The following is a 26,400-nucleotide window of genomic DNA, read 5'->3' as shown; positions in this document are numbered from 1 at the left end:
TAAATGTGAACGGAGCTCAAGCACACAGAAACCGCGAGCAGATGCCACATTGAAATTTTAGGTGATCAAGAAATACCTTGACTGCACAACGGTATACATACACAGCAAATGTTCATAACTCAGGTCTGTCAAGGACTAGGGGCTCGTTGTAATGTATTTAATCTCAAGTCCGGTTTACTCTTCAGCTTACAATCACAGTCTTCAGCACACTAAAATAAGCCTTATGTTATGGTCATACAAATGTAGGTTTAAAAAACACAACCGTTCTCCAAGAGGCTTTGATTTTCGATTTCTCTGCATTTTCAAGATCTCTGACTGCAATCACAGGAAGGTAGCAGCCAGAGGTTGAAACCCCAAATAGACACAAGTGTCATAGCTGAGAGGAGGATACAAGTTCATCATTTACACAACCTGGACCCCAAGCCGATAAACCTGGTTTCTGCAGTACTATAGCACTCCGACATATGGCCAGTTTAGGTTTCTGTCCTGGAGGAGCACACATGAAAGCTTTAAGAGTTTCCCCAATGCATTAAAGGGACTAGACCTCCGAAATAGTTTTGTATTTATTTAAACCGGATAGTGAAACATTTTGCGTTTTTTAGTGTGTAACTTGTTTAATTCTACTATTTATATATGACTATGGAGGTAGCCATCTTTCCTGAGCTATTAACAGCATCAAGGCCATTTAGAAGATATGCTTTACAGCAGCTTCATGGGCCAGTCACACAAGAACAGACCCACTGACTTGTATGGGAGATTGTTCGAGACATGTTCTGTGACCTGTGCGGGTCATTGTGCAGTGAGGGGAGTAGATAGTCACAGCTAATCATCTATTGTGAATGATGGATCTTGTGTTATTTACATATAGGTGTCATCTGTCACTGTAATCCTGCCTGTGATGTTAGTGAGATGACTGCTGCAAAGCTTCCTCTACAGATCAGGAAGTGACAAACTAGTATTAGGCTCTGTGGTCAATGTGAAAAACGCAGCATTTTAGGATTTCGTGAACAACAATTACTACCGAAAATGTAAGAAAAAAATCTTAAAAAATATGTTAAACATAAAAATCTAATAGGTCATTTTCTGATGACAAATTCCCTTTAAACATCAAGCCATTTAAATTGGATTACTACAGCATTCCTTATGGAAATACCCAGTAAATGGTGAGTAGACAAGCAAGTCACGCCTGCAGAAAACAAAGCATGCCTTCATGTACTATGGTTTCTGAGAAAGGCTCAATTTGTAAACAGGAACACATCTCCATGCTTTAATTGTACACAAGCACTTTACGCCCTCTACCCATGCAGTCAGTTAACAAGTGTTTTGTTGTAAGTGATGTGGGTATGCAGACTAGGCAACCTTTACTTAAAGGGGTTGTCCCGCGGCAGCAAGTGGGTCTATACACTTCTGTATGGCCATAATAATGCACTTTGTAATATACATTGTGCATTAATTATGAGCCATACAGAAGTTATAAAAAGTTTTTTACTTACCTGCTCCGTTGCTAGCGTCCTCGTTCCCATGGTGCCGACTAATTTTCACCCTCCGATGGCCAAATTAGCCGCGCTTGCGCAGTCCAGGTCTTCTCCTGTTCTCTATGGGGCTCCGTGTAGCTCCGTGTAGCTCCGCCCCGTCACGTGCCGATTCCAGCCAATCAGGAGGCTGGAATCGGCAATGGACCGCACAGAAGAGCTGCGGTCCACGGAGGAAGAGGTTCCCGGCGGCCATCTTCACAGGTAAGTATAGAAGTCACCGGAGCGCGGGGATTAAGGTAAGCGCTCCGGTAAGCTGTCTGTACGTCCCTGCATCGGGGTTGTCTCGCGCCGAACGGGGGGGGGGTTGAAAAAAAAAAAAACCCGTTTCGGCGCGGGACAACCCCTTTAACATAAAGGGAGAAAGTGCCAGGAACCAAGTTCAGTGCTTAGGGCTATAGGACGAGATACCATCAACTGGACTCTAACAGCAGTCAATTCGAGTCATCTTATGGCATTTCCATGCAGGTAAATAAATATTTACTAGGTTCTAGGGTGTTTATTAACTTGCCCATAAGAGATAGAAGTATCAATATTGTACCCCAAATTCTGTTATATAGATGAAGGACGTCTATAAAGTGTTAATCATAAAACATAACAATGATTCCCATTAGTAAATAAAATCACAGGAGGCAAGAGGAAAAAAATTGTACAAAGACATTACTCACAGAAAAAGAAGCTAGTGTGGCGCATTGGTGATACAGGGCAATCCACTGCTTTGCCAGCAGGGGTTGTATTCCTGTATAGTGTGGTGCACCTATCTATGGCTGGCATCCTTGGTATCAGTTCATATGTGTAGACTATGTTGTCTGCAGTCACCCCTCCCCCAATCTGAGTTGAGGTAAGTGGCTGCACATTAGTCTGCACTGAACATTTAGCTCTCCCATATTGCAATCTGGCTCTCTGCATGCCACTAGGGTATATGGTGATTGAATCTGCCCTGCAGTATCAGGTGATGCATATTGGCTTCTTTTTCTAAGCAATTAGTAAATAAACAAACAATGAAAGTTTCCTCCAGAAGCAAGGGAGCCTGTGGAAGTATTAAGAAGGTGTACAGCTTTGAGCACTCATTAGAATACATACTAGTAAATTCAAAGACTAGTATGTAGTGTAACCTGTAAGACACAGCGGTCAGGCCTAGCGCTCACCTGGAGCAGGAACAGTTGACTCTCTGAGTAGGATCCACAAAGTCCCAAGGCGTCCTGTTAACAGTCACCTCCTCCTCCTGCTGGTTAGGCAGATTGGACCTTCAGGGAAGAGAGAACATTAGTTTGATCTGACGGAGACTAGTTATACCGCAGGGTTCTGTCCTGGGCTCCATTGTCAATATGCTTTTAGATGACATAGCAGGAGATTAGATACTTAAAACAATGGAAATTGCAGTTACATTTTTTTAAATGTACAATAATGCACTTGGGGAAAAGAAATGGGTCTCATCGGCAGTTGTTTATTAGCCAGGACTTTGGAAGAAAAGGATTTAGTGGTTCTGATTTCTGACAGCTTCAAAATGAGTCACCAATGCGGTCAGGAAACAAGGAAAGCAAGTGGGATGCTTGGCTGCATAACTAAAAAGGTATAACCAGTAGAAAGAGGGAGATTGCGATCCTGCTGTACGGAGCCTTGTGGAGATCGCATCTTGGACACTGGATTCAGCCCCGGAGGCCCAATCTACAGAAAGGCATTGATAAAACAGAATGTGTCCAAAAACAGGCTGCAAAAATGGTGGAAGGTTTTAGGAATAAAACTTAAGTCCGGAAAGACTTAGACCTTACTATGTATATCCTAGAGGAAAGAAGGGAAGAGGGAAGATAATCGAAACCTTCAAAGCAAACCCGGTCAAAAAAACACAGTAGAAAGCCGTGCACAGGATAGGGGATAACTTGCCGATTGGTGGGAGTCTCACCACTGAAATCTCCACCAATCTCGAGGATGAATTCCTATGACCCACTCTCCTGTCACTGATGTCACTGTGAAGCATGCATGGCCAAACATGCACAGTCAATGCTTCATTCATTTCAAAGGGGCTCACAGAAATACTCAAGAGGGTGCTACAGTCCTACTGAAAATGAATGGAGCAATAGGGGACACCAGACCCTCTCTGTTCTCAAGATTGGAAGGAGTCTCCGCAGTGAGACCCCCCCATGGATCAGCATGTTAAGCCTAAACTATGGATAGAGGATAACTTGCAGTAGTGGTACAATCCCTTTAAACCTTTAACACATAAAAATGAATATAAAGGTTCAGGAGAAATGTGTTTTTTGTTTTTTTTTTAAATTTCAAAACAAGGGGGTACAATCTGAAATTAGTTGGATGGCTGGCACTGCCAATGACATACACTATGTTGACAAAAGTACTGGGACACACACCGAAAGCAATGAAATTCGATTTTATTCACATTTCTCAATACAGTATTGATCGGCCTTTGGCCTCAATGGCTTATTGAAAGAGAGAGCGAGAAACAGAGCTGTACCAAAGTATTGCCACAGGATAGGTGATGCCACATTGTCCAGAATGTCTCTGCACTCATTGGCATTGAGGGTGGACTTTACTATAACCAATAAACGCTCCTACACCATAACATAACCCTTCTCCAAACTTCACTGTTGAGGTGATGCAGGCAATCTCCACACCCAGTTGCGGCCATCCGATCGGGAGATGGTGTACTGCGATTCAGCCATCCACAACACCTGCTTCCCCTCATTTACAGTCCAAGAACGACACTCCAAGCACCATCGCAGGTGCCTCTATGCATTCACTGCTGTGATGTTGGGTTTGTGTGCAGCCGCTTGTCCATGGTAACTCTTCACATGCAGTTCTCTATGGATGGTTCTGTTGTCAATAAATGTTCCTGTGGTCTATGAGACCTCCTGAGTGAGTGTTTCAGCAGACAACATACATGATGCCTTCACAGCTCGTACAAGGCTTTGTTATTCGCGTTCTGTCGGTTTACGAAGGCTCCCTGGATCGTGTGACGCACTGCACACACCAGAGGTTTGCCATTTCCTAACAACATTGCCAACAGTGAACTTTGGAAGCTCCAAAAATGCTGCAAAATCCCAAACTCATTTGTTGCTCAGGTGACATCCCACCACCATATTCCATTGGCAGTCTGTCAGCTCTACAGCTCATGGCATTCTGGGATATGCCTGTGTGATACCCTTCTTTATACCCAATGCTCAAACATCCAATTTGCATATCCTCTTCCCCTGACAGCACAGGATACTTTTGTCAACATAATGTAGTACTGCTATAGAGAGAGTGGTGACAAAGCATGCACACTTGTAGAGGCAAAACAGAACTACTGGATGATGGGTCCAAAGCAGCAGGTGATCAACACTGCTGGCCAACCCATTATTTATGGGGGTCAGTGCTCAGAAACAATGCTTATTTAAAAATCGATTTAGAAAAACGAATGACTTTACAGTTGTGGCACACTGACCCATCAATGCAATCCTGGCAGTACCCCTCTAACCTTCCATTACTAAAAAAGACTTACTTTGATGGACTTCTGTTCAGAATGCATTCCCTCCAAGCTCTCTGCGCCATATGACTCCGCAACTTCAAATAACTTCTCCCTCCACGTTTGGGACTGTGCCTCGAATGACTCACACTGTCTGTTGACTGGCTGTTGCCACTTGCAGTTACAGACCGAAGGTCTCCTGTACGTTGGGAGTTAAATATTCTATTAATGGAACAGCAATAGCAGTTCAGCTCCGGCACAATTTTAATGTGTAGTTATAAAAAAAAATATTATTTCTACACTTCGACAGAAGTTGAACATCTTATGAATATATATATATATTACCCAATACATATTTAGCGGATCTCTGTTAGAACGTGAACATAAATTTAGAATCTCTAAACGTTAAAAAGTACATAACGGTGAATAAAATATAAGAGTAATGCCAGACTTCAGTGCAGGTTGCCTAGCTGTCCACCCAATCCTATAAAATTCCCACGCACCATTGCTACCAACAGCACAGCATACTGACAGGTTTAAACAATAGGAAAATAAAGTGGACAGGGTGCCAGCAGGAGCCCCACGGCCCCCTTCAAACAGCTGATCAGAAAGGACAGGAAATCCGTGACTTGTACAGATGCAATGTTTGAATGGATGCGGCTGAGTAATGTGTATAGATCATCTTATGGATGTGAGCTGAGTGCCGCTGGGACAGAGGGGTTGCCTTCCAAAAATCAAGAGGATGGTTAAATATGTGCGACTCGGGCTATCTATCATTTATTGGTTAACAATGCTCACGAAAGAGCCAACCCCCTTAAGGATTGAGAACGTATCTGTAATTCTCAGAGATGGCCACAAGAGGGTGCCAAAACACTTTATAGAACAGCTAAAGCTTTGAATTCCATACTTTAAAACAAGCAGTAGTTAATAAGTGTTTGAAAGATTAGGAGCCGGGTTTTTGGAAGATAGAGAACTAAACAAAGCAAACCTTCAAAAATCATGCCCCAAATTAAACTTAAAGTCAAAATTTCAGAAAAATTGTACATCCTAAACTACTTCATGTCCATTCTAATTTCTAACATTCTAACCAGTTACTTGTTTGCAGTGGAGCGTAAAGGGTACTTTATACGAAGCGATCATCATCCGAATTCTCGCTGAAAATAGTGAATTCACGCATTAATTGTCCTGCGTACACGCAGCCACCAACGGGGCACTGAGCGAGAAATTGCTCACCTGAATTTGCTTCGTTTTAAGCAGACCTAAAAACAGACTGTAGGGCCATCTATGAACTACTGCCTGTTTATTGTGAATGGAGGCGGGCTGGAATGATCCCGGCCTACTTCACCTCCATTCACTTAGATGACATAGCTGGGCAGCCGTCCTCTGTAAAGGGACCCCATAACTCGTGCTTACAATCCAGGTCCAGATGCAGCACAATTTCTAAAGTGGATTTTGCCCGGATTCCACAGAGTGCGCTGCAAAATCTGCATGTGTCGAATACAGATTTAGTCATTGATCTGCCACATTGCACAAGGTGAAAATCAGTTAAAAACCTGCAACATAATATGAAAGCTGTAGAATTCTTCCACTACATGCGGATGGGGTGGTGAATACCCCATCCACATGCATTATATTATTAGAGTTCTAGATCGAACTCTGCAGCAATGTGGCCACGTCTGGACCCAGCCTTACAGTAGTCGTATGGTCAGAAAATTTAGCACTTTTTTTTTTTTTACTTCTATTCACTTGATTGAGGGGCTCCAAAGTCCCCTCCTCCATTCAATTCATTTCTAAAATGCAAAGTTTTAACAGAATCTATATTACAATGTAGATCAGCAGAGAACTCATCTAAGCTGCTGCATTGCATTTAATAAATCTGCTGCAACTTTATTCTAGGGGAGGAAGCTGGATCCAGTTTATTCCACATGTGCAATCTTACCAAATGCATAAAAGGAGTGAATTTCAGACCTCCCTTGAAATCGGAAAATACACTCCACCAGCTTTGTTCTTAGCACATTAAACAGAATAAAAGACTTTCTGTAAAATGTGTTTAATTCAGTGTTCTCATTCAGGAATCTTGTACAGAACCGTCTCAGAGCAGAAGACGTCTCAGATTTATAAGAAAAGCAGCATAATGTCAGCATTTTATTTTGGGATGAATTTGGCTCTTCTCATTGAGTCTTAATAGTATATTCACACTAATCTAGAACATGTGACAATTTGACACTTGTCAGGATCCAAGAAACTCTACTACATTGTATGATTATGTGCAAACCTACCAGGGGTAGCTTGATCTGGCGACGTGGGTGGCGTCAAGGGCATCCTGCACGGGCTGGGATCTTTTGTAAAAACTGCATTCTGCTGTGTACTTGTACCACTATGCCCAGTGTTTACAATGCTGGGTGGAACAGGTAGGTCACTGTGAGCTATAAGAACAAAAGCTGAGGGGTAAACCATCCGAACGCCACCTAGGAGATAGAAGAAGAAACTGTGGTGAGGGTCTACATTTATGTTTAAGGTGATTACACTATGATAAGTGGGACAGGTGCAAGATATATACATCTGCTATAAAGCTCTATTTACACTTATGCTGTGACTCCGTTTAAACCCCTCACCCACCCCACCCCCGCCACCCCGGATTTATAGTGCTGCACAGAGAGCTAAAGTTCAGAATATGGAACCACTATTACAGAAAGTGTGGGGGCACAAGAAGCTACTGTTAGAGGGGGCATTACTGTGTGGGGCACAATAGGGTACAGGGGCATTAGGGCAGACAGCGAGTGCAGAAACAAGTCACTGGTGGAAGAAACTGTCATCGTGGTCTGAGGCACAATGAAGAAAAAGGAAAGCATGTGACTCCAATACTGTAATCGCTGGAGTCAACTACACCGTAATTACCATCACTGTGTAGAGCTGGTATCTGACAATGTGGTAACTTCATTAGTTAGAAGTATATCAGAAGTACACTGTATCCAAGTCTGCAGCTTTATTAAAGTTACCATATATATGCAGTCTTCAATGTATAGATTTATATTATGGATCACTGAAAGATACAGATAGACCATGGCAATTTTGCACCACAGGACATGAGCATGTAGCTATGCCCTGGGTGATTGTTACGTAAAGGGTTTTCAGGGAATTTATACAAGTAGGTAGCTGCAGTCATTTTACATGTGTCAATGAAGGGGGGGGGGGGGGGGGGGCGGGAACATAAAATGCAAGTCTTTAGCAAAGACCATATATAAACTACATGTAAAAAAAATCAATGACGTTATTTTATAATGGAAAACATGTTAAACTTTACATGCAGAGGCGGTCAGCACAGGAGGATGACCGAGCATATACTGTATATACTAGCAGCTTTTCTGTGCATTCTCAGACCGAGATCATTCAGATAACTGATTTTCTTCTCCAAGGCATCAATAGTTTTCTGATCTCGACCAAAGTTCCTTACCAACAATTACTTCCACTGCTGCCGGAAAATCATCATCATAAAGCATTTCCTGATCTTCTCGTTGTTCCTTCCTTGCAGAGAGCACTGTAGGGTAGAAAGGACGCCATTCCTCAAGCAGCCTGCGGGTTGTGGGATCTGATGTTTTGTAGGCATGTCCAGTAAGTGTTCCGCTCAAGCCATAAGGACTCAGGATAACTATTAAATAAGCAAAAACACTAAAATAAGTAATGTACGATAAAAAAGGTAAAAAATATTCTCATTCCCCAAAAATTGCTTAAGTTAGTTGCTGTCCAGTAGAGAAGCCCCCAGATCGTGTGTAGAAAGTAGATAAAAGCACAGAGAATGTAGTGAAAATACGTTCACAGCATCTGCAATACATTCGTTTTCTGCCAATAAAAGTTATTCCCCTTTCAAATATACTTTGTTACTCCACTGCAAGGTTCTCAAGAACTCTGCTTGCCATCAGTTAATGGAACACTATTTATATCCAAAGGGTGATGGAGTTTGTTATGGCACCTACCTTGGCATGGCGTGTGGGATGTCTGCGCCAGCTGGAGATGTTGCTGGTTGATGAGATACACTGGCTGGTGCTGGGCAATCTCTACACTTGTGCAAACACTGCTTTCCCCATGGAGGAAAAAAGAAAAGGAGCAGGAAAGGTTCTCACTGAAAAACAAGAACAAGACCGGACGTTACCAAACAAACTCTAAGCAGGGGCTGAAGACTGTAGCAGGTCCTTTTTCTGCCCAAGTTCCTATTCAGACACTTTCGTTGATCTCAGTAAGATCCATTTTACATTTTTTTAAATGTCCGTTGATTACCCCTTATCTCTGATGTAATCTAACGAGCTTACTGACCAATCGCATTGTTATTCTGTATATGAAAAGTTTCAATTTATCGTGCCACGCATCTACTCATTATATATTACATATGTCAAATTATATATTACATATGTCAAATTTCAGACACTTTTTGGAATCAGTGATCCAAGTATTTTTAAGTATTGGCATAAACCCCCTCAGACAGAATCCCACAGCATAGGGAAAAATTCAGTGGAAATATGCCCTTAACTTTGTGCATTGCGAGCCGCACGAATAGGAGCTCCATTCTTTAAATGGACTTATTTTCCTGAGCGATTCCTTCCTTCACAATAATGCTGCAAGGATCAAAATCGCAGCATGTTGTATCTGTTGGTGTTGCCATGGAACGCCTTGCCCATTGTTTTCAATGGGACCATTGAAGACATCGCATGGCACTTGCGTGCCGTGCAATGTGCATGCAAATGCAATGAGATGCTTCCCATTGAAATCAATGGGAAACACGTGCAATCCTCTGACACTTGAAACGCACGCCTGAGAATCACAATTTCACAGAAGCGATGCCAGGCATTTCTGAATGAAGCACAACAGGCATCTGCGTAAAAAAATGAACATTGGCAAGCGTGATATCGGGCAGAGTTTCTCAGCCCCATATCACACTTGCCCGTCTGAATTTAGCCTTACTGAGTGAAATAGCTTTTTCTTTTTTTTTTCTTTTAAACTATTGGCTAACAAGCTGCTAAAAACTAAATTATTTTTACTGACTCACAATCACATGGAGATGATTCACACAAGCACATGGAGGTAAGAAACTGGAAAGTAGAAGTCAGCCATATTGACGTAGTCAGGGCTTTTTGGGCCTTATTGATGCACCAAATTTGTTTATTTTTGAACTTCTGCACTTCAGCAGCCATAACTTTCTTTTTCTACTTTTTTTTTTGATGTGGTTGTATGCGGCCTCGTTTTGTGTGACAAACAGTAATTTTTTTCAGCATTATTAAGGCATAGATCTAATCTTGTTTTTCAGAAAAGCTATAGAATAAAGGCACTGTTTATACTGCTGACATTTCACACCAAGTAACCTGTTTAATTCCTCCAGTCGCCCCAGCTGTGTGGGGATTTAAGGGAAGTTTTTTTGTTTTTGATATAATGTATGCGCAACAAAATGTAGTTTATATCACATAATCATGCAATTTTGTTGCACTTTTTTTTATTGAATTACACATTATATTACATGTTTAATCCCGGGATTCCAATTTAACCTGCATTTTAAATGAATAATGTAACACAATATAATCTTAGGGTAACACTTAGAAGTCCCAAGGGCTGACTCCACAGGGAATCGCAGAGACAAATGGGTGGGGAGGAGGACCTTTTCCTTTAATCATGGGTAGGTCACACTTGATCCCAATGATCAAGGGGTTAAACAGTTGGATTGAACTGGGCTGTTAGAGCAGGAGCTAGGCTGTGATAGCTGAGCACCCAAGGCAGGATGGCAGGTGGCACCGGTACAGGGCTTATTCTAAAGTGCCATAAAACACGGTGCTTAATGAGCGCCATAAAAGAGGAAGCAGGGGTGGTCATCAAGGGGTTAAATGTTGACATAAAAAACTGCAGCGAGATGAAAGTTGATCCTCTTTATAGCAGCGCATTGAGATACTTGGATATCATTCACTGTCGCCTCCGCTTTCTTTATTTTCAAAAGACAGGATTTGCACTGGATACACTTGATTCTAATGCGGTGAAATCGGATATTATATGCTGCTTCAACTACCTAATGATAAAAACGAGCATGTCTGATTTCATGTCCTCAAAAGGTGCTTTCTGGAGCCCCAGGGAAATTGTGCTATTCCAGCAAGGGCATGTGAGAAGACATACTGTAGTTGGGGGTTAGATTGGCTGGAATAATCAGAGTCACTCTCTGCATGCAGGGAGATAGATGGGAGGGGGAAGCTGTCCTAATGACATCATGCCAGGAACTTGTCGACTTAAACCAGGTTGCCATAGCAACAGCTAATGTCTCCATGTCAGCCTGTGCATAATTACAACAGAGGAAGAAAACACACACGCGCTCGCGCACGGCCAAACAGCAGCGCACAAAGTAGCAGACTATGGAATGAGAACAGATTTCTATTTCTAGACTGATCATGTGACACAAGGAGGGCCACATACCAATGCAGGGCACACTCCTACCAGCGTACCTACCCAGGAAATGCCTTACTGCAGACTTGGCCCATATCTCATGGACTCTTAACCCCTTAATGACCAGACAATAGATCTCCAAGTAATTTCCAAGCAATTTAGATCATTTAATTTTTATCACATCTTGCACTTTATTCAGGCGGTGAAAGTAGACCAATAGGATTTTTGAGTATTTAAAAAAAGTAAAAAAATCTATGAAAATTTGTAAACCCCCCCCCCCCATTTTCAACTGCAATGTCACATTCTGTACACATTTTATCAGACGTATTGGTCCAAGTGTTTGATTTTGGATGCACTTTTGAAGAAACTACATTTTTGAGAAATTTTTAAGAGACTTACAAATTTAGCATTCATAAAACATTTTGAAACAGATGTTTTCCAGCAGGCAGCCAAAGTTTGCAAAGGCTCAGAATGGTAAAAACAACCCAGAAATGACCCGTTTGGCTTTCAGAGCACAACTGAATACATTCAAGACCCCACCCCATGCGCGTAGGGACACGGAGCTGTCAGAATGACAGAAAACCCCAAGAAATGACCCAGTTTGAAAGGTACTGAAGCCTTCCCCCTAAACACAATTATCAGAAGGTAAGTGATAAATGTTCGCTGGGGGTCCAACCACTGGGACCAGCAGGGATTACAAGAATGGTGGATGACATTCCCTGGATGACTGGAGCAGCAGGACCTGAGTGACCTTTGCACAATTCACTAGGGGATGTTTGGACCGCTGTTCTTGTGACCCTGGGGTTCCCTAGTACCCCAACAGTCATACATTTATCCCCCCTCTGGATAGATGACAAATGTGTTTAGTGGATAAACACCCTCAAAAGGAAAGTTTGGTGTGTATGGGTCTTGTTTGTATTTTTATTATAGAAAACACTAACACTGGTACTTGGTGAACTGCAGATTTGGGTAGTGTATAAACTACATGGGAGCAAAACAAGCAGTCTTTTGACCCCTGTCTGAAAGTGAACTTGGTTAACACATTAGGATTAAGGATTTGCAGGCTTACACTTTGTATAAGGCTATAGGGGAGATGTAGGGGGTGATCTTCAATAATGATCAGGCTGTAGACGCTGCATTATATTCTAAACCCATTCCGCCATCTTTGGGTATGAGTGGGGGGTGCGGTGGGGTTGTTTCTATGGTGTACACACTGCAGCAAACATGACATAACTGTATTCTATGGGTCAGTACGATTACAGAGATACTAAATGTATTTAGGATTTTTTTGCTGTACTACTTTTGAAATATAAAATATCTTTGGGGAAAAATAAAGTTCTCTTCCGACAGCCATACCTTAATCTGTTGACATAGCGTGAAGGCTCGTTTTGTGGCGAGCCGTTCGGTAGTTTCTATTGGTAACAGTTTGCCGTACATACCACCTTTTGATCGCTTGTTGTTACATTTTTTTCTTGGTGATCCAAAAAGAAAGCACGATTTGGGCGTTTATTTTTTTTCCTGCCGACAGTGACCATGTGGGGGTGAATAATGTATTACTTTGATAGATCACCCTTTTATGGACCAAGTGATACCACATTTTCTTTTTTTTTTCCATTTAGATTTTTTTTTAAATTAGATTTTTAATACATTTTTAGCAAGTAATAATTTTTTTTTTATCTTGCGATGGTTTGATCGCTCCTGATTGACAGGCACTGGCATAGCTTGATAAGTAATCTGTAATGGCAGACCTGGAGGATTTCAGAAGGCCCTCGGCTACCATAGCAACCAAACGGGGCATTAAAAGAGTTAACCACTATCTGCAGCGATGCTGTTCGGGGCCAATGTGGATGGGTGTTGGCTGTAAGAAACAGCCGACACCGCATTGTGTTGAGCATGATCGACCCCCGTTTACCCTCCATACAAACCAAGAACCTCTAGGACGTAACTGTACGTCCTGGAGCGTTAAAAAGTTAAAAAAAAAAAGGTGGTAACAAAAACTACAGCTCACCCCTCAAAATATGAGGCCTCACACAACCCAAACAACGACAAAGAAGAAGAAAAAAGTTACAGGTCTCAGGTTGCCTTCACACAGGCAGAGCTCAACTGTCTCCCCCCGCCCAACAGCACTGCAGGCTCGGCATATATGCGCTGGACCCGGGTCGTGTACACGGGCACAGAAACGCCATATTTGTGCGGCCGCTCACGCGTTTTCCGGCCGCGCCGTCCGAAAAACACGACGCTCATGTGAAAAAGCCCTTATGCAGTGTTTTGCACAATAGACACTTTAATCAGTGTGTCTTTGTTTGCCTCATGAAAACGAGCATGTCTTGCAGGCGAAAAAAGGAGAGAAAAATATGCCGATGCGCGCACAAAAAAGCATAGTATGTTTTGCAAAAATGCTGTGCTCATGCATGCACAAATATGCATACGCTCATGTCAAGGGGCCTAGAAACATGGCAAGGAAAAGCGATTGTTTGGGGGGGTTTACTTTTTAAAAATGGAAAAGCATTGTGAACGCAGTAAAAATGAAACCCACTAAAAATTTTGCAATTGTGATTTTTAGAAAAGAATCATTTTTGATTTTTCCTCACTTAAATTTGTAAAAGATTTTCCCATTTAAAAAAAAAAAAAAAAAGAGCTCAGCCCACAAAATACAAGCCCTCACGTCAATCGAAAAATTACACATATGGATTCTGGAAAGTAGGGGCAAAAAAAAAGAAAAAAAAAAGCTAAAGCTATACATTTCTGGCCTTGAAGTGGTTGATTTTGTTGTGGTCATAAATGAACTGATAAGAAGGTGTAGCAGCGAGCCGGAGATGACACCATCAGCTCACGAGCGAGCCGGAGATGACGCCATCAGCTCACGAGCGAGCCGGAGATGACGCCATCAGCTCACGAGCGAGCCGGAGATGACGCCATCAGCTCACGAGCGAGCCGGAGATGACGCCATCAGCTCACGAGCGAGCCGGAGATGACGCCATCAGCTCACGAGCGAGCCGGAGATGACGCCATCAGCTCACGAGCGAGCCGGAGATGACACCATCAGCTCACGAGCGAGCTGGAGATGACACCATCAGCTCACGAGCGAGCCGGAGATGACGCCATCAGCTCACGAGCGAGCCGGAGATGACGCCATCAGCTCACGAGCGAGACGGAGAGGACACCATCAGCTCACGAGCGAGCCGGAGAGGACACCATCAGCTCACGAGCGAGCCGGAGATGACACCATCAGCTCACGAGCGAGCCGGAGATGACACCATCAGCTCACGAGCGAGCCGGAGATGACACCATCAGCTCACGAGCGAGACGGAGAGGACACCATCAGCTCACGAGCGAGACGGAGATGACACCATCAGCTCACGAGCGAGACGGAGATGACACCATCAGCTCACGAGCGAGACGGAGATGACACCATCAGCTCACGAGCGAGACGGAGATGATATCATCAGCTCGTTCACTTGTGCAAACCATTCTCGTTCAGAATCTTTCTGTGTAAAAGCAGCATTACTTTGTGTGTAAATATCATGACTTGGATCGCAGCGATAGGTTTATGCCAGCGATGATTGGTCTGAGATCCTTGCTGTGCGACAACTGTTACCACACTGCGCTTTGGCGCAGGAATTACTGTGCATGCAGGCAGTTTTGCAGTCAGCAGCAGGTAGGTGGTGTGTGCCTGAATACCATCGTGTAATCTATTCTGTGAGACGAGAAATACCTTTTTTGTGCCACAAGTATTTTAACGTGAACTACTCACAAAAGTGTTCCCAGCCAATAGTGTTTGATGCTGCTACAACATAGTGAAAAGATGGCACTTTAAAGGGCTTGTCCCATGAAACAAATTTAGTCCCTATCTACATGGTACACTACCACTCCATTCATTTCAATGGGACCGTGGAAGATAGTGGAGCACTTGAACGCCATCTCCAGAAAATACAGGCACCTGTTGGGGCATACCAAAAATGCCCAACAAGATATGCTCACTTGCTGCGAGATTTTGTTACGGATTGAAGTTTTCTAATCTGCTTTTGCGTAGGTAGTGCGGCCTTGATATTCTGTCCTGGGAGAGAAAGGGGTAATAATACACAAGAGGAACTCCAGAGGTTCTGCCCCAGATCCACTCGTTCCCAGGCCCATCTTTAAATCCTCCAAGATGGCTGCAGTTCGCCTCTAACGACCAAGCAAACGCCGCTAGTTTGAAACATTTCACGCTACTTTCACGTTGACCATTGCTGGCCAATCAGAGAGCAGGTGTAGTGCAGCAGCACCACACACAGTGTGCAGCTAGAAGATGAGCCTGCTCCTTTAACCCTTTACATGCATCCTATAAATCCCTCATATGAAGTGCTACAGATCTAAAAGTGACTGAACCCAATAATGAACACACATCTATAGTTCTATAAACTTTATAGCTCCCTTTTGGATCTGTTGAACACAATTTCCAAGGAAAGGAGATTAAAAAAAAGTCACCTCTTCGAGACGGATTTTTCCTCTCTTTCGCTGGGCTTCACAAACCATTTCCCAATTCGCACAAAACTTTTATCCAGCAAACACCTAAAAGGAAAAACAATAAGTTATGTTCATTATCATTAGATTTGATGGTCCTTACAATCATCATGAGCCCTCGGACGTCCCAGACTATTTAATGACATAATTAACATAACTTAATTTAAAATATACATTGAGCACTCTAGTAACAGCCATTGATCCAATAATACTAAAACCTCTTACCTTTCTAATAGGTTGTGAATGGCCTTAAAAAGTAGTGTCCGACACTCATAGGATAGACCATTGTCCCACAGACCCTCTTCTTGCACTACGAAGGCAAAACAGAATTTCAAATTTAGTGGCATGTACCAATGACTGTTTGTATATCCTACATGTGTTTTATGCAGCAAGCGATATCATGACTAACTGCAGAAGATGGGGCCAATCTTCCCAACCAAGTGCAGGATTTCTTTTACAGTAGTACACCCCCGCTCTTCTTGACCTTTCTGTGGAGGGTACAAAGGGTCTCTGTGTAGACCGTATGCTAGAGAGTAATGCAGTACCCCGGCTCTACGTCTTTGGGGGGGGACCGACTCTTAGCACTCTCATACATTATTAGTATTTGGGACACTGAAAGAGGTCAGCCCGATCCTCTTCAAATCAACTTGCACACAGCTTGTGCCTCTCAAAAAGTGTGCTCAACATTCACCCTCCCGGTTATGGACCTCTGTTGGAGATGTGGGGACCAGATAGGGTCATGCATACAAACTTGTGGGAAAGTGGCATATGATGGGCTTTCATCATACGATTTGCAATTCTCCGGAGGTCTCATGGTCCATTTTAAATAAATAAATAAATAAATAAAAGGTGTTCACCGCTGGACCTACTAAGAGTTTTAAAAGGGGCCTATCTACGGTAGATATCCTTCGTGGAGAAATTTCAGCACAGCATAGAATGGGGGGATCTTACAATGGATAGATTTACCTTCAGCAAGTATTCATGACTTTCCCAAGACACGGGCATTGTGTACCACAAGACTGATGAGACACACAGGCTACTAAATGAGCAGAAGTTCCCTGAAAAGTTAGGCACGCTTTTAGATTTCCAGCATCAGTGGATAGGCTAGTCTGTAGTTTATACTCCTGCTCTCCGCTCTGCTATTCCTCTAGTTTCCTTTTTCAGTTCTTCCCAAATCTCTACTAAATTTACTGTCTGATGGAAAACGGTTTTATTCAGGCGCCATTACACAAGCAATACCAACGTTCATGACTTAGCGCTAAATTACACTTGCCATTCATGGTGTGGTTTTCATGACAGGCTGGGCACAGGGATCTGCTCCATTGATCCGGGCTAAATCCACACGTGGATCTTCATCAAAACCCATGGCAGAACTGCGAGGCTCGGCCTTACAGATCTGCTGCTGACTGAATCTGTGCACCTTACAGGACAGTGCCCAGGTGAACGGGGCTATAGAGAAGACACCGGTGGCCATTTCTGAGGCATTGACATCACCAGTGTAATAGAGGAAATCCTGAAACTATGACTTATTAGGAGTAATTGAGGACTGGAGGTAAAGAATATAAATGGCCGCTGGCCACCATGGCACTGGAGTGTGGAAAACCTGCCTAAGCCACCGAGGCTAACCTCAATGCAGTCTTTATGGAGAATTGTACCTGATGGTATAACGTGCCCGGGGCACTCCTTGTGTCCTACAGAGGAATAATCAGAAGTAGTTAACCCCCTAACAGTCACATTAAAACAGAACAAACCTCCATGAAATGTCACTAAGGCCACATGTCCACGGGCGGGATTGGATTGCGCATGCAGATTTCCGCAGCAGGAGACCTGCTGAAACCATTTGTGAAAGACCGTGGATGTAATGGTTTTTCCGTGCGGATCATCCGCGCAGAAAAAAATAATTTGCAACCCCACCTCGCTAATTGATTTTAACCTTCAAATTCGCACTGCATCCGAAATTGTATTTGTGGATGTACTGTGGATCGTCCGCACCCATTGCCTTCTATTGAGCCCGTCCGCATGGAATCCGCACTGAAATGGAGCATGCTGCGATTTATTTTCCGCACTTAACAGTCCGCAAATGAATTTAGGCATGCAAATTTGAATTGTGGATGCCAATGCTACCCTATAGGCACTTTGAATTGCGGATCTTCTGCGCGGGTGACATGTGCGAATTCCACAAATCAGATCCGCCCGTGGACATTGGGCCTCAGAGATTGAATTTGTCTTGTGTGAATACAGTTCACACAAGTCAGACACCTGAACTGCATTTTTAACCCCTTAGGCTCCATTCACATCAGCATTAAGAGTCAGTGTATAGAGGATCAGTTATATGATTAAAGCAAACCGATGATGACCGGACGTATAACAGAAAGGTTTGATGGATCCGTCATGGGGAAGAGAAAACTACTTCCATCTCCGTTTGCTGCCATTATGCTTCAGTTTCTCATCAGTTTCATGAATTTTAGTGTCTGTACATTTGTAGTTCAGAGAACCAAACTAAGGCCTCATGCCCACGACCGGCTTGGATTCCGACAGCAAAATATCGCTGCGGAATCAGACCCGGCGCCCCCCAGAGACCCTATACTCACCTGTCCAGATCCACAGCCAGTGTTTCACCCAGCGCGCCGATGCTGGGCTATGACACGGATTTCCACTGTGCCCATTGCGCAGAATATCGTGCGATGGACAGCTTTAATTGACTGCAATGGAAGCCGCCCATGCGATTTTCCGCAGAGACTAGAACATGCTGTGATTCTTTTAACATTGCATGTCTATGGACAGACATTGCTGCGGAATTCGCAGCGGGCGTCTGGCTGTGAATTCTGCAGCGATAATCGGTCTGCAGGCATTAGCCCTAAAACCATTCCAGTTGCATGTACCCGTTTTCAATTACTTCAATGATCAACACACACACACAAAAGCAGAATCGATCATTCCTTCATGGTTCCATTATTCTGAAGGCAAAAAAATAGCACTTCAGACGGCGCTATTTTGTTTGTCAGATAAATTAAACCATGACAAAGGGAGGGGACAGTCGTGTGCAACAGATAAAAAGTATGTACTCTGATGAGGAGAGAGACAGACGAACTAAAGTCCATGCTATGTTCCTTTTATGTGGGCCGACAGTCGGGTAAAAGTCTGCACGAGCGCCGATGTCACCGCTAAGGTCGCCAGCGCTAGTGCAGAGTGTTTACACAAACTTCACCACTGGATCGCCAGCTTCTCGCTCAGCACTTTACCTTCTATGTGAAGGGCTGATTTGGGAGGGTTTACACAGAACAAGTCCGTCATCCAGTGATTGTTAATATGCTGACTGAAGGTAAGAACCTGTGAACGATAAGTGAGCGATTCTTCTGCATTTACATTGCTCAATTATTGCTCAGATTCGCTTGTTTTAACAACTTTTGAGCAATAATAATCCCATGTAAATGGCCAAGACGACTTGGGGTCATTTTAGACGAGTTGATCCTCATCTGAATGAGCAAGTGACATCCCCGCCAATTCGTTCGCACTCGTTCAGCCTGTTTAGACAGGCAAATAGATTGTTGGCTCGTTCAAACAAGAATTGTTTAAACCAAACGAGCCAAGGATGTTTTTTATGGCTGCATATGCAACAGCCAGGGTCAAACCTTAGGGTGAGGGAGACAGCGGGGAACAAAATGGTAGGTCATGATGGCTCTACCGTCTCCCCTCGTCACATCCCAAAACACGGCTTGTCCCGCCCGGCAGCATGTGAGGGTAGCAGTTGCGCCAGCAGAGCAATGACAGCTTAACTGTTCACATGACGCCAGTGCCCCTTTCCAGTAACGAGTCGACAAAACCAAATAAAGTGTCCACAGTTTAAGTATAGGTTTAAAACAGGAGGCACATGGCTTTTACTAGATATTTCCAACTTTGATTTTCCAAGTACATAACTACTTTTCCGTTCACCATCTTCTGACACACTTGCCATAGACAAAACACACTCCTGTCCCAGTGTCTAGGGAGAGCGCTCCTGACATGGAGATAAACACGAGTAGTCAATTCTTACTTGTCATTCCCTTTCCTTGCTGACCTAGCGACATTCATAAGCGACAATACTCACACCAGACTTGTCCTCCGGCTTGCAATAGCGGTGTTGGTACTGCCCCTCTACGCTGTAGTTAAGAAGGGGAGTGCTTAGCATTCTCCGCCTATTCCTACTTCAAGAACTGATGCTCACTTCAAGTTACTTGAGGGGGTGCATCTCAAAGCTAAATGAGACGAGTCCAGGCCTAACCCAGACAGAAGCGTCAGAGCCTCCTGTTCATATATCCTCCTTCGCCTCTTCAACCAACTCTGCCCCCAACCGCTCTACCAATCACATCACACAGAGCAAGTTAGGGAGACAGTAATGCGGACCACACCAAGATTGGCGACACCAACACAAGACATTGACCCTGAAAGTTCATCTCCAATGACTCAAAAAAAACGACCACATAGACATAAACACATGAATGCACAAGGACAAATCCATATGGGGTGGACAATCACAGAACTAGAGGGTCCCCCAACTCTGGGCCACTACACATAAAATTGAGGAACGAAAAGCATGATTCTCGTTCCCCATATACTGAACCGTAATTCAATTTTGCTGATTAGAACAATTTTTTTTTAACAAACATTCCATCTAAAAGCAACCTTACCCCCTTCCCTGGGACAGGGAGACAGGCAGAGGAATTTCATATTAAATCAGCTGCCCGACTGAAGTGACAGCTGCAAATTCGGTATTCTAGCTCTCACTGTAAAATGCTGTAGCTCAGGTTCCACTGAGGCTACAGAAATGCTGTTGGTCTCATTTTAAAGCAAAGGAACGGTTCCTGAATTTGTATTTGTTTACTTACACCCTACGAAAGGGCTTTTCCAGGGTTTATTAGGCTGGTGCCACACAATGGGCATTGTATATTTGCAAGCGCATGTGAGTTTTACTGTACTTTTTGCACGCACAAATTTTGCGCAGTTGAGCACTTTAAAAAAACCACAACCATGCTCCAATTTACTGTAGTGCATGTATGTGATTTATTTATTTTAATTTTTTTAAATGTGTGCAAAAAAATTTCCAGGTGTGAGTGGCCCAATGCAAATAAATAGGCTATTGGCATTGCATGTGAAAATTGAGCGTGCAACGCACAGTGACAATACGAGCATGTGATTGCTGAAAGTACAGTAGTATGTTACAAAGTTGCAAAACTTATTCTACAAAGAATTAGAAAGCCTCAGAATCAATCTGTCTTCATCCCACTTACACAATTCATCTTTTACGTCTGAAAGTTTGTCACAAACTATAGAAATTTTTCTATATATCAACCAAATACATGAGTTCCATTTCTTTAGCAATATTGCTAGAGCTGCCCTGCTGATAAAAGCCCCCCAGTCTGACCCCGCGCTGCTCACAAACTCCTGTGGCATGTTTGATACTCACAGGCAAATTACACAAAGTAGCACAGGGCAATGCCTAGTACTGAAACAAAGGTACTTCTACAGTAACTAACTGCTAATTAGAAACACGTGTTCAGTCCTGGGAAATCTTGGAAATTAACTAATGCCCGACCATTCAAAACAAGCGAAGGGCTCCTGCACACTTGCGTTTTTCTTATACGTTTTTTTAACGCGATTGTCAATGGGACTTTCTAATGTTCAAAGCGCATCGCAAGCTTGTGCTTTGCAATTTTTGTGTGATGCGTTATTAACATTAGAAAGTTCCATTGACAATTGCGTGAAAAAAACACAGCAATATCGCGTGAAAAAAAAACGCACAAGAAAAACACAAGTGTGCAGGAGCCCTAAGGGTTCGCTCACATCAGCGCCAGGTTCCATTCACAACCTCCGTTGCGGCCATCTCTCCTCTCTATGGGAAGATGACTGCAGCGGAATGGAGGCGGTGAAGCCGCTTCGAAACCCGAGTCGAACTGCACAACTTTTGAAGCTGCATTTCTACTGTGGAAATTTTGCGGTATTTTTGTGCGGTCATTCCAGGAGATTTACGCCGTGTGACCGCAGCCTTATGTTAGATAGTTCACTTGAGGACATCATGTATCCACTCAACCGCCTCCACAAAAACTCCTACTCAACCTTTTTTTTTTTTTTTTTGCTTTAATATACTTTTAATCCCATTTTTACAGCACCGTATTAAGATTGTCACCATGTACATCAGATCCTGCTGATAAAGGGCTCACAATCCAATTTCCCAACCACTTCTCCCCAATGAGGTAGTCGCATGAGGTGCTTTGGATGTGTTATAAAATGAAAAAAATGTTTTAAAAAAAGGAAAAAAAAATACTAAAATTTGCATTGGCAAAGCCAGCAACTAAATGGGTGTTGGGACCCTTAATAGTAGGTATACATGTAGCGGAAATGCTGCAGCAAATTCTGCAGCATTTCTGCATCACACTCCAGCTGCGCTTCCACAGATTTCAGAAGTTACAGTGGAAGCGGCGCTGCGCTCACTACAGACTGCCGGGTGCCCGGTGAGGGAGGCGCCAACGGCGTAACGACTTCTGAGGTGGGGGGAGAGGGTGGTATCTTCTGAAATCAGATAAGGATGCATAGCAGTTTTGTGGATATATTGCAGATTTTGCTACAGAAAATCTGCAGCGTTTCCGCTACATGTAGACATACCCTAAAAGAGGTATTCCCATCTCCGCTTTTTATAGAAGAGATGGGACACCACTGACCTAGTTAGACCGCATCCTACATAGCAGCCCCCACACGGTTGGTGCGCGGCTGGCTGTGGCAGCCATGTGGTCAACCACCTTGCCGGTGATGCAGGATCGGTGCGGTTGCTGATTAGTTATGTGCTCATTAGTTGTAAATTGTTACTGAACTCATGCTCTGTCTAAAACCATGCCGTTATTGAACTTGTAAATCATTAGCAATCCCCACAGACCCTGCATCACTGGCAGGGTTGTCTGTTACGTTGCTGCCATAATCCTTCGGCAGAAGAAAAAAAAGACAGACCGGACTAAAGAGGACTTGTTTGTAGTAACCATAGAAACATACAGGCATGCATACAAGCTGTGTGCACAAAACTTTACGTTTAAATCAGTTATTTATAAAGTTGCTTCGTTACCTTTATATGCACTGGAACAATGAAAAAAAAATAGCTGCAAAAGGCGGTCATGGCTTTTAAATCCCAGTTATCTTACACTTCTGATCTGTTTGTCATACTTCCAAAACAGACATGTGATATTACAATGTCATCGTTCCAGTCTTCGGATGCCGTATCTGCACTAGTTTGTATTACGGCTGTCAGCTGATACAACTAAGTAGTTCAAGGCACTCTTATGTAAATGCCAACTTACTTGTAATTTCCTTACCTGCAGTGTCTCAGCATTACAAGTAAGCAAATATTGCCATTTAGCACTTACAAAGCAAATAATCTGATGCTGCAAAATGTATGTCATCCGGCATATAAACAGCTGGATGATTTGGAAAGTAGGTTTAAGCGATACCGAGACTGAAAGATCTGCACAGTCAGTGCGAAACCTTGCCATTCTTTGCACACAGCAGCAGAAAGCATTGCAGTAACACTATCCAGCCTGGCTTGCTAGGATAAGCATGATCACAATGAGCTGCTCGGGGAAGAAAGAATGCAGTGAGGTTTCCACCCAAAACACACTAGTCCTCTTTAAAAATGTCAATTTGTATGGTTTCCCAGCTGGCAGTGAAGCAGTTAAACGGAGACTGTAGTGCTTCCCTGCTCAGCAGCGCTGGGTTTTATGTGTGTGTGTGCAACCAATTGGCGAGAAGCTGCAGCAGCACATGTCCCATGCACAACAGAGCAGGGAGCTGCTAATGGGGGACTTGGATCTGTGCCTGGCCTCATCACTCAGACACAAGGGGGAGGGAAGGGCGAGGGAGACGCAGAAAGGAGAGGAGGAAAGGAAGGAGGGGGATGTGAGGGGACAGAAACATGGCCTGCTTGTATCCTTGTCTGTACAGATGAGGAATGACAGCACAACCAGTTTGCAGCAATGGAAAAGCCTCATTCAATTCATCAGGCTACACATTTCTCCCAATACTTGTTCACATTATAAATACTTGGAGGACTTTAGAAGTCGGGTGGAAAAAAAAAGTTCTATATAAAGCCAGATTTAATATTTGTGTCCTCTCCGGACAGCCCAGATGCATAAAGCCCAACAGGGATTGCTACTTCTCTTACAAGGCGCCAATCATCACACTACCACTGCTAAGATGATCAATGATCAGTGGGGTATGAGGGCAGGACAGAGCACTGTGCTCCAAGGGCGCATGTAAGAACAGCAGCGTCATGTGAAGAATCATTCACCATCATAGACCATAGTACATAATAATTGAACAAACTACCTTAAGACATACTGTCGGGGGAGGGGGGGGGGGGTTTGGGAACAAAAAAAAAAGGAAAAAAAACTCATTTCTGACCCTTTTCCCCTTAAAAAAAAATACTAAGCAACATGTGTCAGGTGAGGGGGAGTAAGGGGAAGGAGATGGGGGGGAGAATTACAAAAAGATTAATTCTACGGCCATGTTTAGACACGGTAAATTAGGATTTTCATTCTCTGGCAAAAATCCTGCGTTTCTGGCTGTGGATTTCACACTTTGCAATCAGCTGAAAACTAGCTTTATCCCAAGGCCATGTTCACACAGGGTAGAATGGTTGCAGATTTACCGTCATGACTCTCCACAGTCTTTACAGTAGTGGAAAAGAGGGCAAGATTTTCAAAATCTTGTCCACACGCTGCGTAAAAAATCTGCATGAAATCCGTACAGCGACGGACCTGCGGAGCGTCAATTACAGCAGCAGATTTGCGGTGCGGATGCCACCTCTTAAAACAAGAGTGAATTCTGCACAAAGTTCCATGTAAAAATATCACTGCATGTACATTATTTTCCTCGACAACGGGTTACTTAAAGCACATCATTTTTGCAAGGACCAAATTCATATAGTCTTTCTGGCAACTAACTGCCATTGCTAGTACATGGTGAGAAAGTGACTGTCATCAGTTGAAAATTGCTGCAAAGATGTAACAACCATAATTGTGGCTAGTGGTTTAAAAAAAAAAAAAGAAAAAAAGGAAAAAAACTTACATTTGGATTTCCCATTTAACTTTTTAGTAAAAGCTGGTTAGGTCTGCATGTTCAAATACATGCAGTGTGGAACTACTGTCATGTCTTGTTTGGCTTTCATAGAGGCTGGTTTGACCCCAGGCCACAGATTCTCTGTACGTTTCGGGAGCCCTTTTTCCCTGCACCATGTATATAGAGGAAATCAGATTGTAAAACAATGCTCACTTTATGAAGTAGAACAATGATTCTATTTATACACGTTAGTCTAAATATATCTCTCCATCATAACGTGCAATATATATATCCCATGAGCTAAGCGACTCCCAAGTGTGTGTATATAAGAACTTGGGAGTCACTTATGTCATGGGATTGCCATCCCTGAGGTAAGAAGATTGGCACAAACAGCAAATTCAATCCAACACACTGTGTTATGCATAAAACCGAGCGTAGCAGCTTTCTTTGAACTTCGCAGCAATACGTACATAAACCAAAATAAAATCCTAGTCTGTCTGGTCCCTTCTACACCTTCCAGCCTACCTCCAAACACCACACATGTGAACATGCCGACACTGTGCCACTCCCATAGACCTTGGCAATGCCCGGTTTGCTCCCCCCAGATTGAGTGTATTATGGAAGCAGCTCACTGACTGCACCGGACGACATAAGGACCCATATTACTCTGTGATGCAACACTACGGGGTTTTTTCGCACATACATAGATTACACTACTCTGGTCAGTTTCACAAACCAGACTCGCCCATTCAGGTCAGCAGGAGGGCGAGGGGAAAAAATACGGACAGCACAAAGATGGCTGCCTGTTTCGCTTTTCCCTTTAGGCCTCGTTCACACGGACGACAAAGTCAAGCAATATTTTAGCATTGCTACAAATCGCACGTATGTGAAGCCCATGGTTTCCTGTGGGTTCCGTCACACATGAGATGTTTTGTAGCATGCTACAGAACGACACACAAACCTCGCAGGTCCCGTGATATGCCTGCGACACGCGAGGTTTTGTAGCCCATGCTTCCCTATGGAGCCTTCTTCTCTGTTGCATCGCACGAAAACGCGGTTTGCATGTGATGCGATGCAACTTTGACAGTAGCAAATGCTACTGTCAAAGCTATAATCTCAGCCCTATCTGCTGGAAGAAAGGGAAAAAAACAAAACACATACATCACCTTAGACGTGCTGTCAGCCCGGCCGCAGCTTCTCCCCAGGTCCCGGGACTGATCTTCTCTTTTGGCTGGAGATTCAAAAATCCCCACCTCCTGGAAGCGCTGGCTGTGATTGGCTGACACTTAACCAATCACAGCCATTCTTCGAGCACTGGCTGTGATTGGCTAAGTGTCAGCCAATCACAGCCAGTGCTTCCAGCAGCTGGGGATTTTTCAATCCCTGGCCAGAAGATGAAGATGATCAGTGCCG

At 43.5% G+C, this 26,400-nt stretch overlaps 1 protein-coding gene across 1 annotated transcript in view; it reads right to left on the bottom strand.

The window, feature by feature from the left end:
• Positions 1-26,400, bottom strand: part of MED13L (mediator complex subunit 13L) — a 131,078-nt gene that overhangs the window by 36,513 nt on the left and 68,165 nt on the right. The window contains exons 3-9 of the mRNA XM_066603830.1: positions 16,135-16,219; positions 15,874-15,957; positions 8,967-9,112; positions 8,447-8,641; positions 7,272-7,460; positions 5,029-5,191; positions 2,681-2,779 (exon numbers count right to left, since the gene is read on the bottom strand). Coding sequence (XP_066459927.1) covers positions 2,681-2,779; positions 5,029-5,191; positions 7,272-7,460; positions 8,447-8,641; positions 8,967-9,112; positions 15,874-15,957; positions 16,135-16,219 — 961 coding nt within the window. The remainder of the gene's footprint in view (positions 1-2,680; positions 2,780-5,028; positions 5,192-7,271; positions 7,461-8,446; positions 8,642-8,966; positions 9,113-15,873; positions 15,958-16,134; positions 16,220-26,400) is intronic.

The sequence above is a fragment of the Eleutherodactylus coqui genome, chromosome 5 (assembly GCF_035609145.1).
Source record: "Eleutherodactylus coqui strain aEleCoq1 chromosome 5, aEleCoq1.hap1, whole genome shotgun sequence".
Lineage (NCBI taxonomy): Eukaryota > Metazoa > Chordata > Amphibia > Anura > Eleutherodactylidae > Eleutherodactylus > Eleutherodactylus coqui.
The sequence above is the reverse complement of the archived record's forward strand: the minus strand, read 5'-3'. Positions and strand labels throughout refer to the sequence as shown.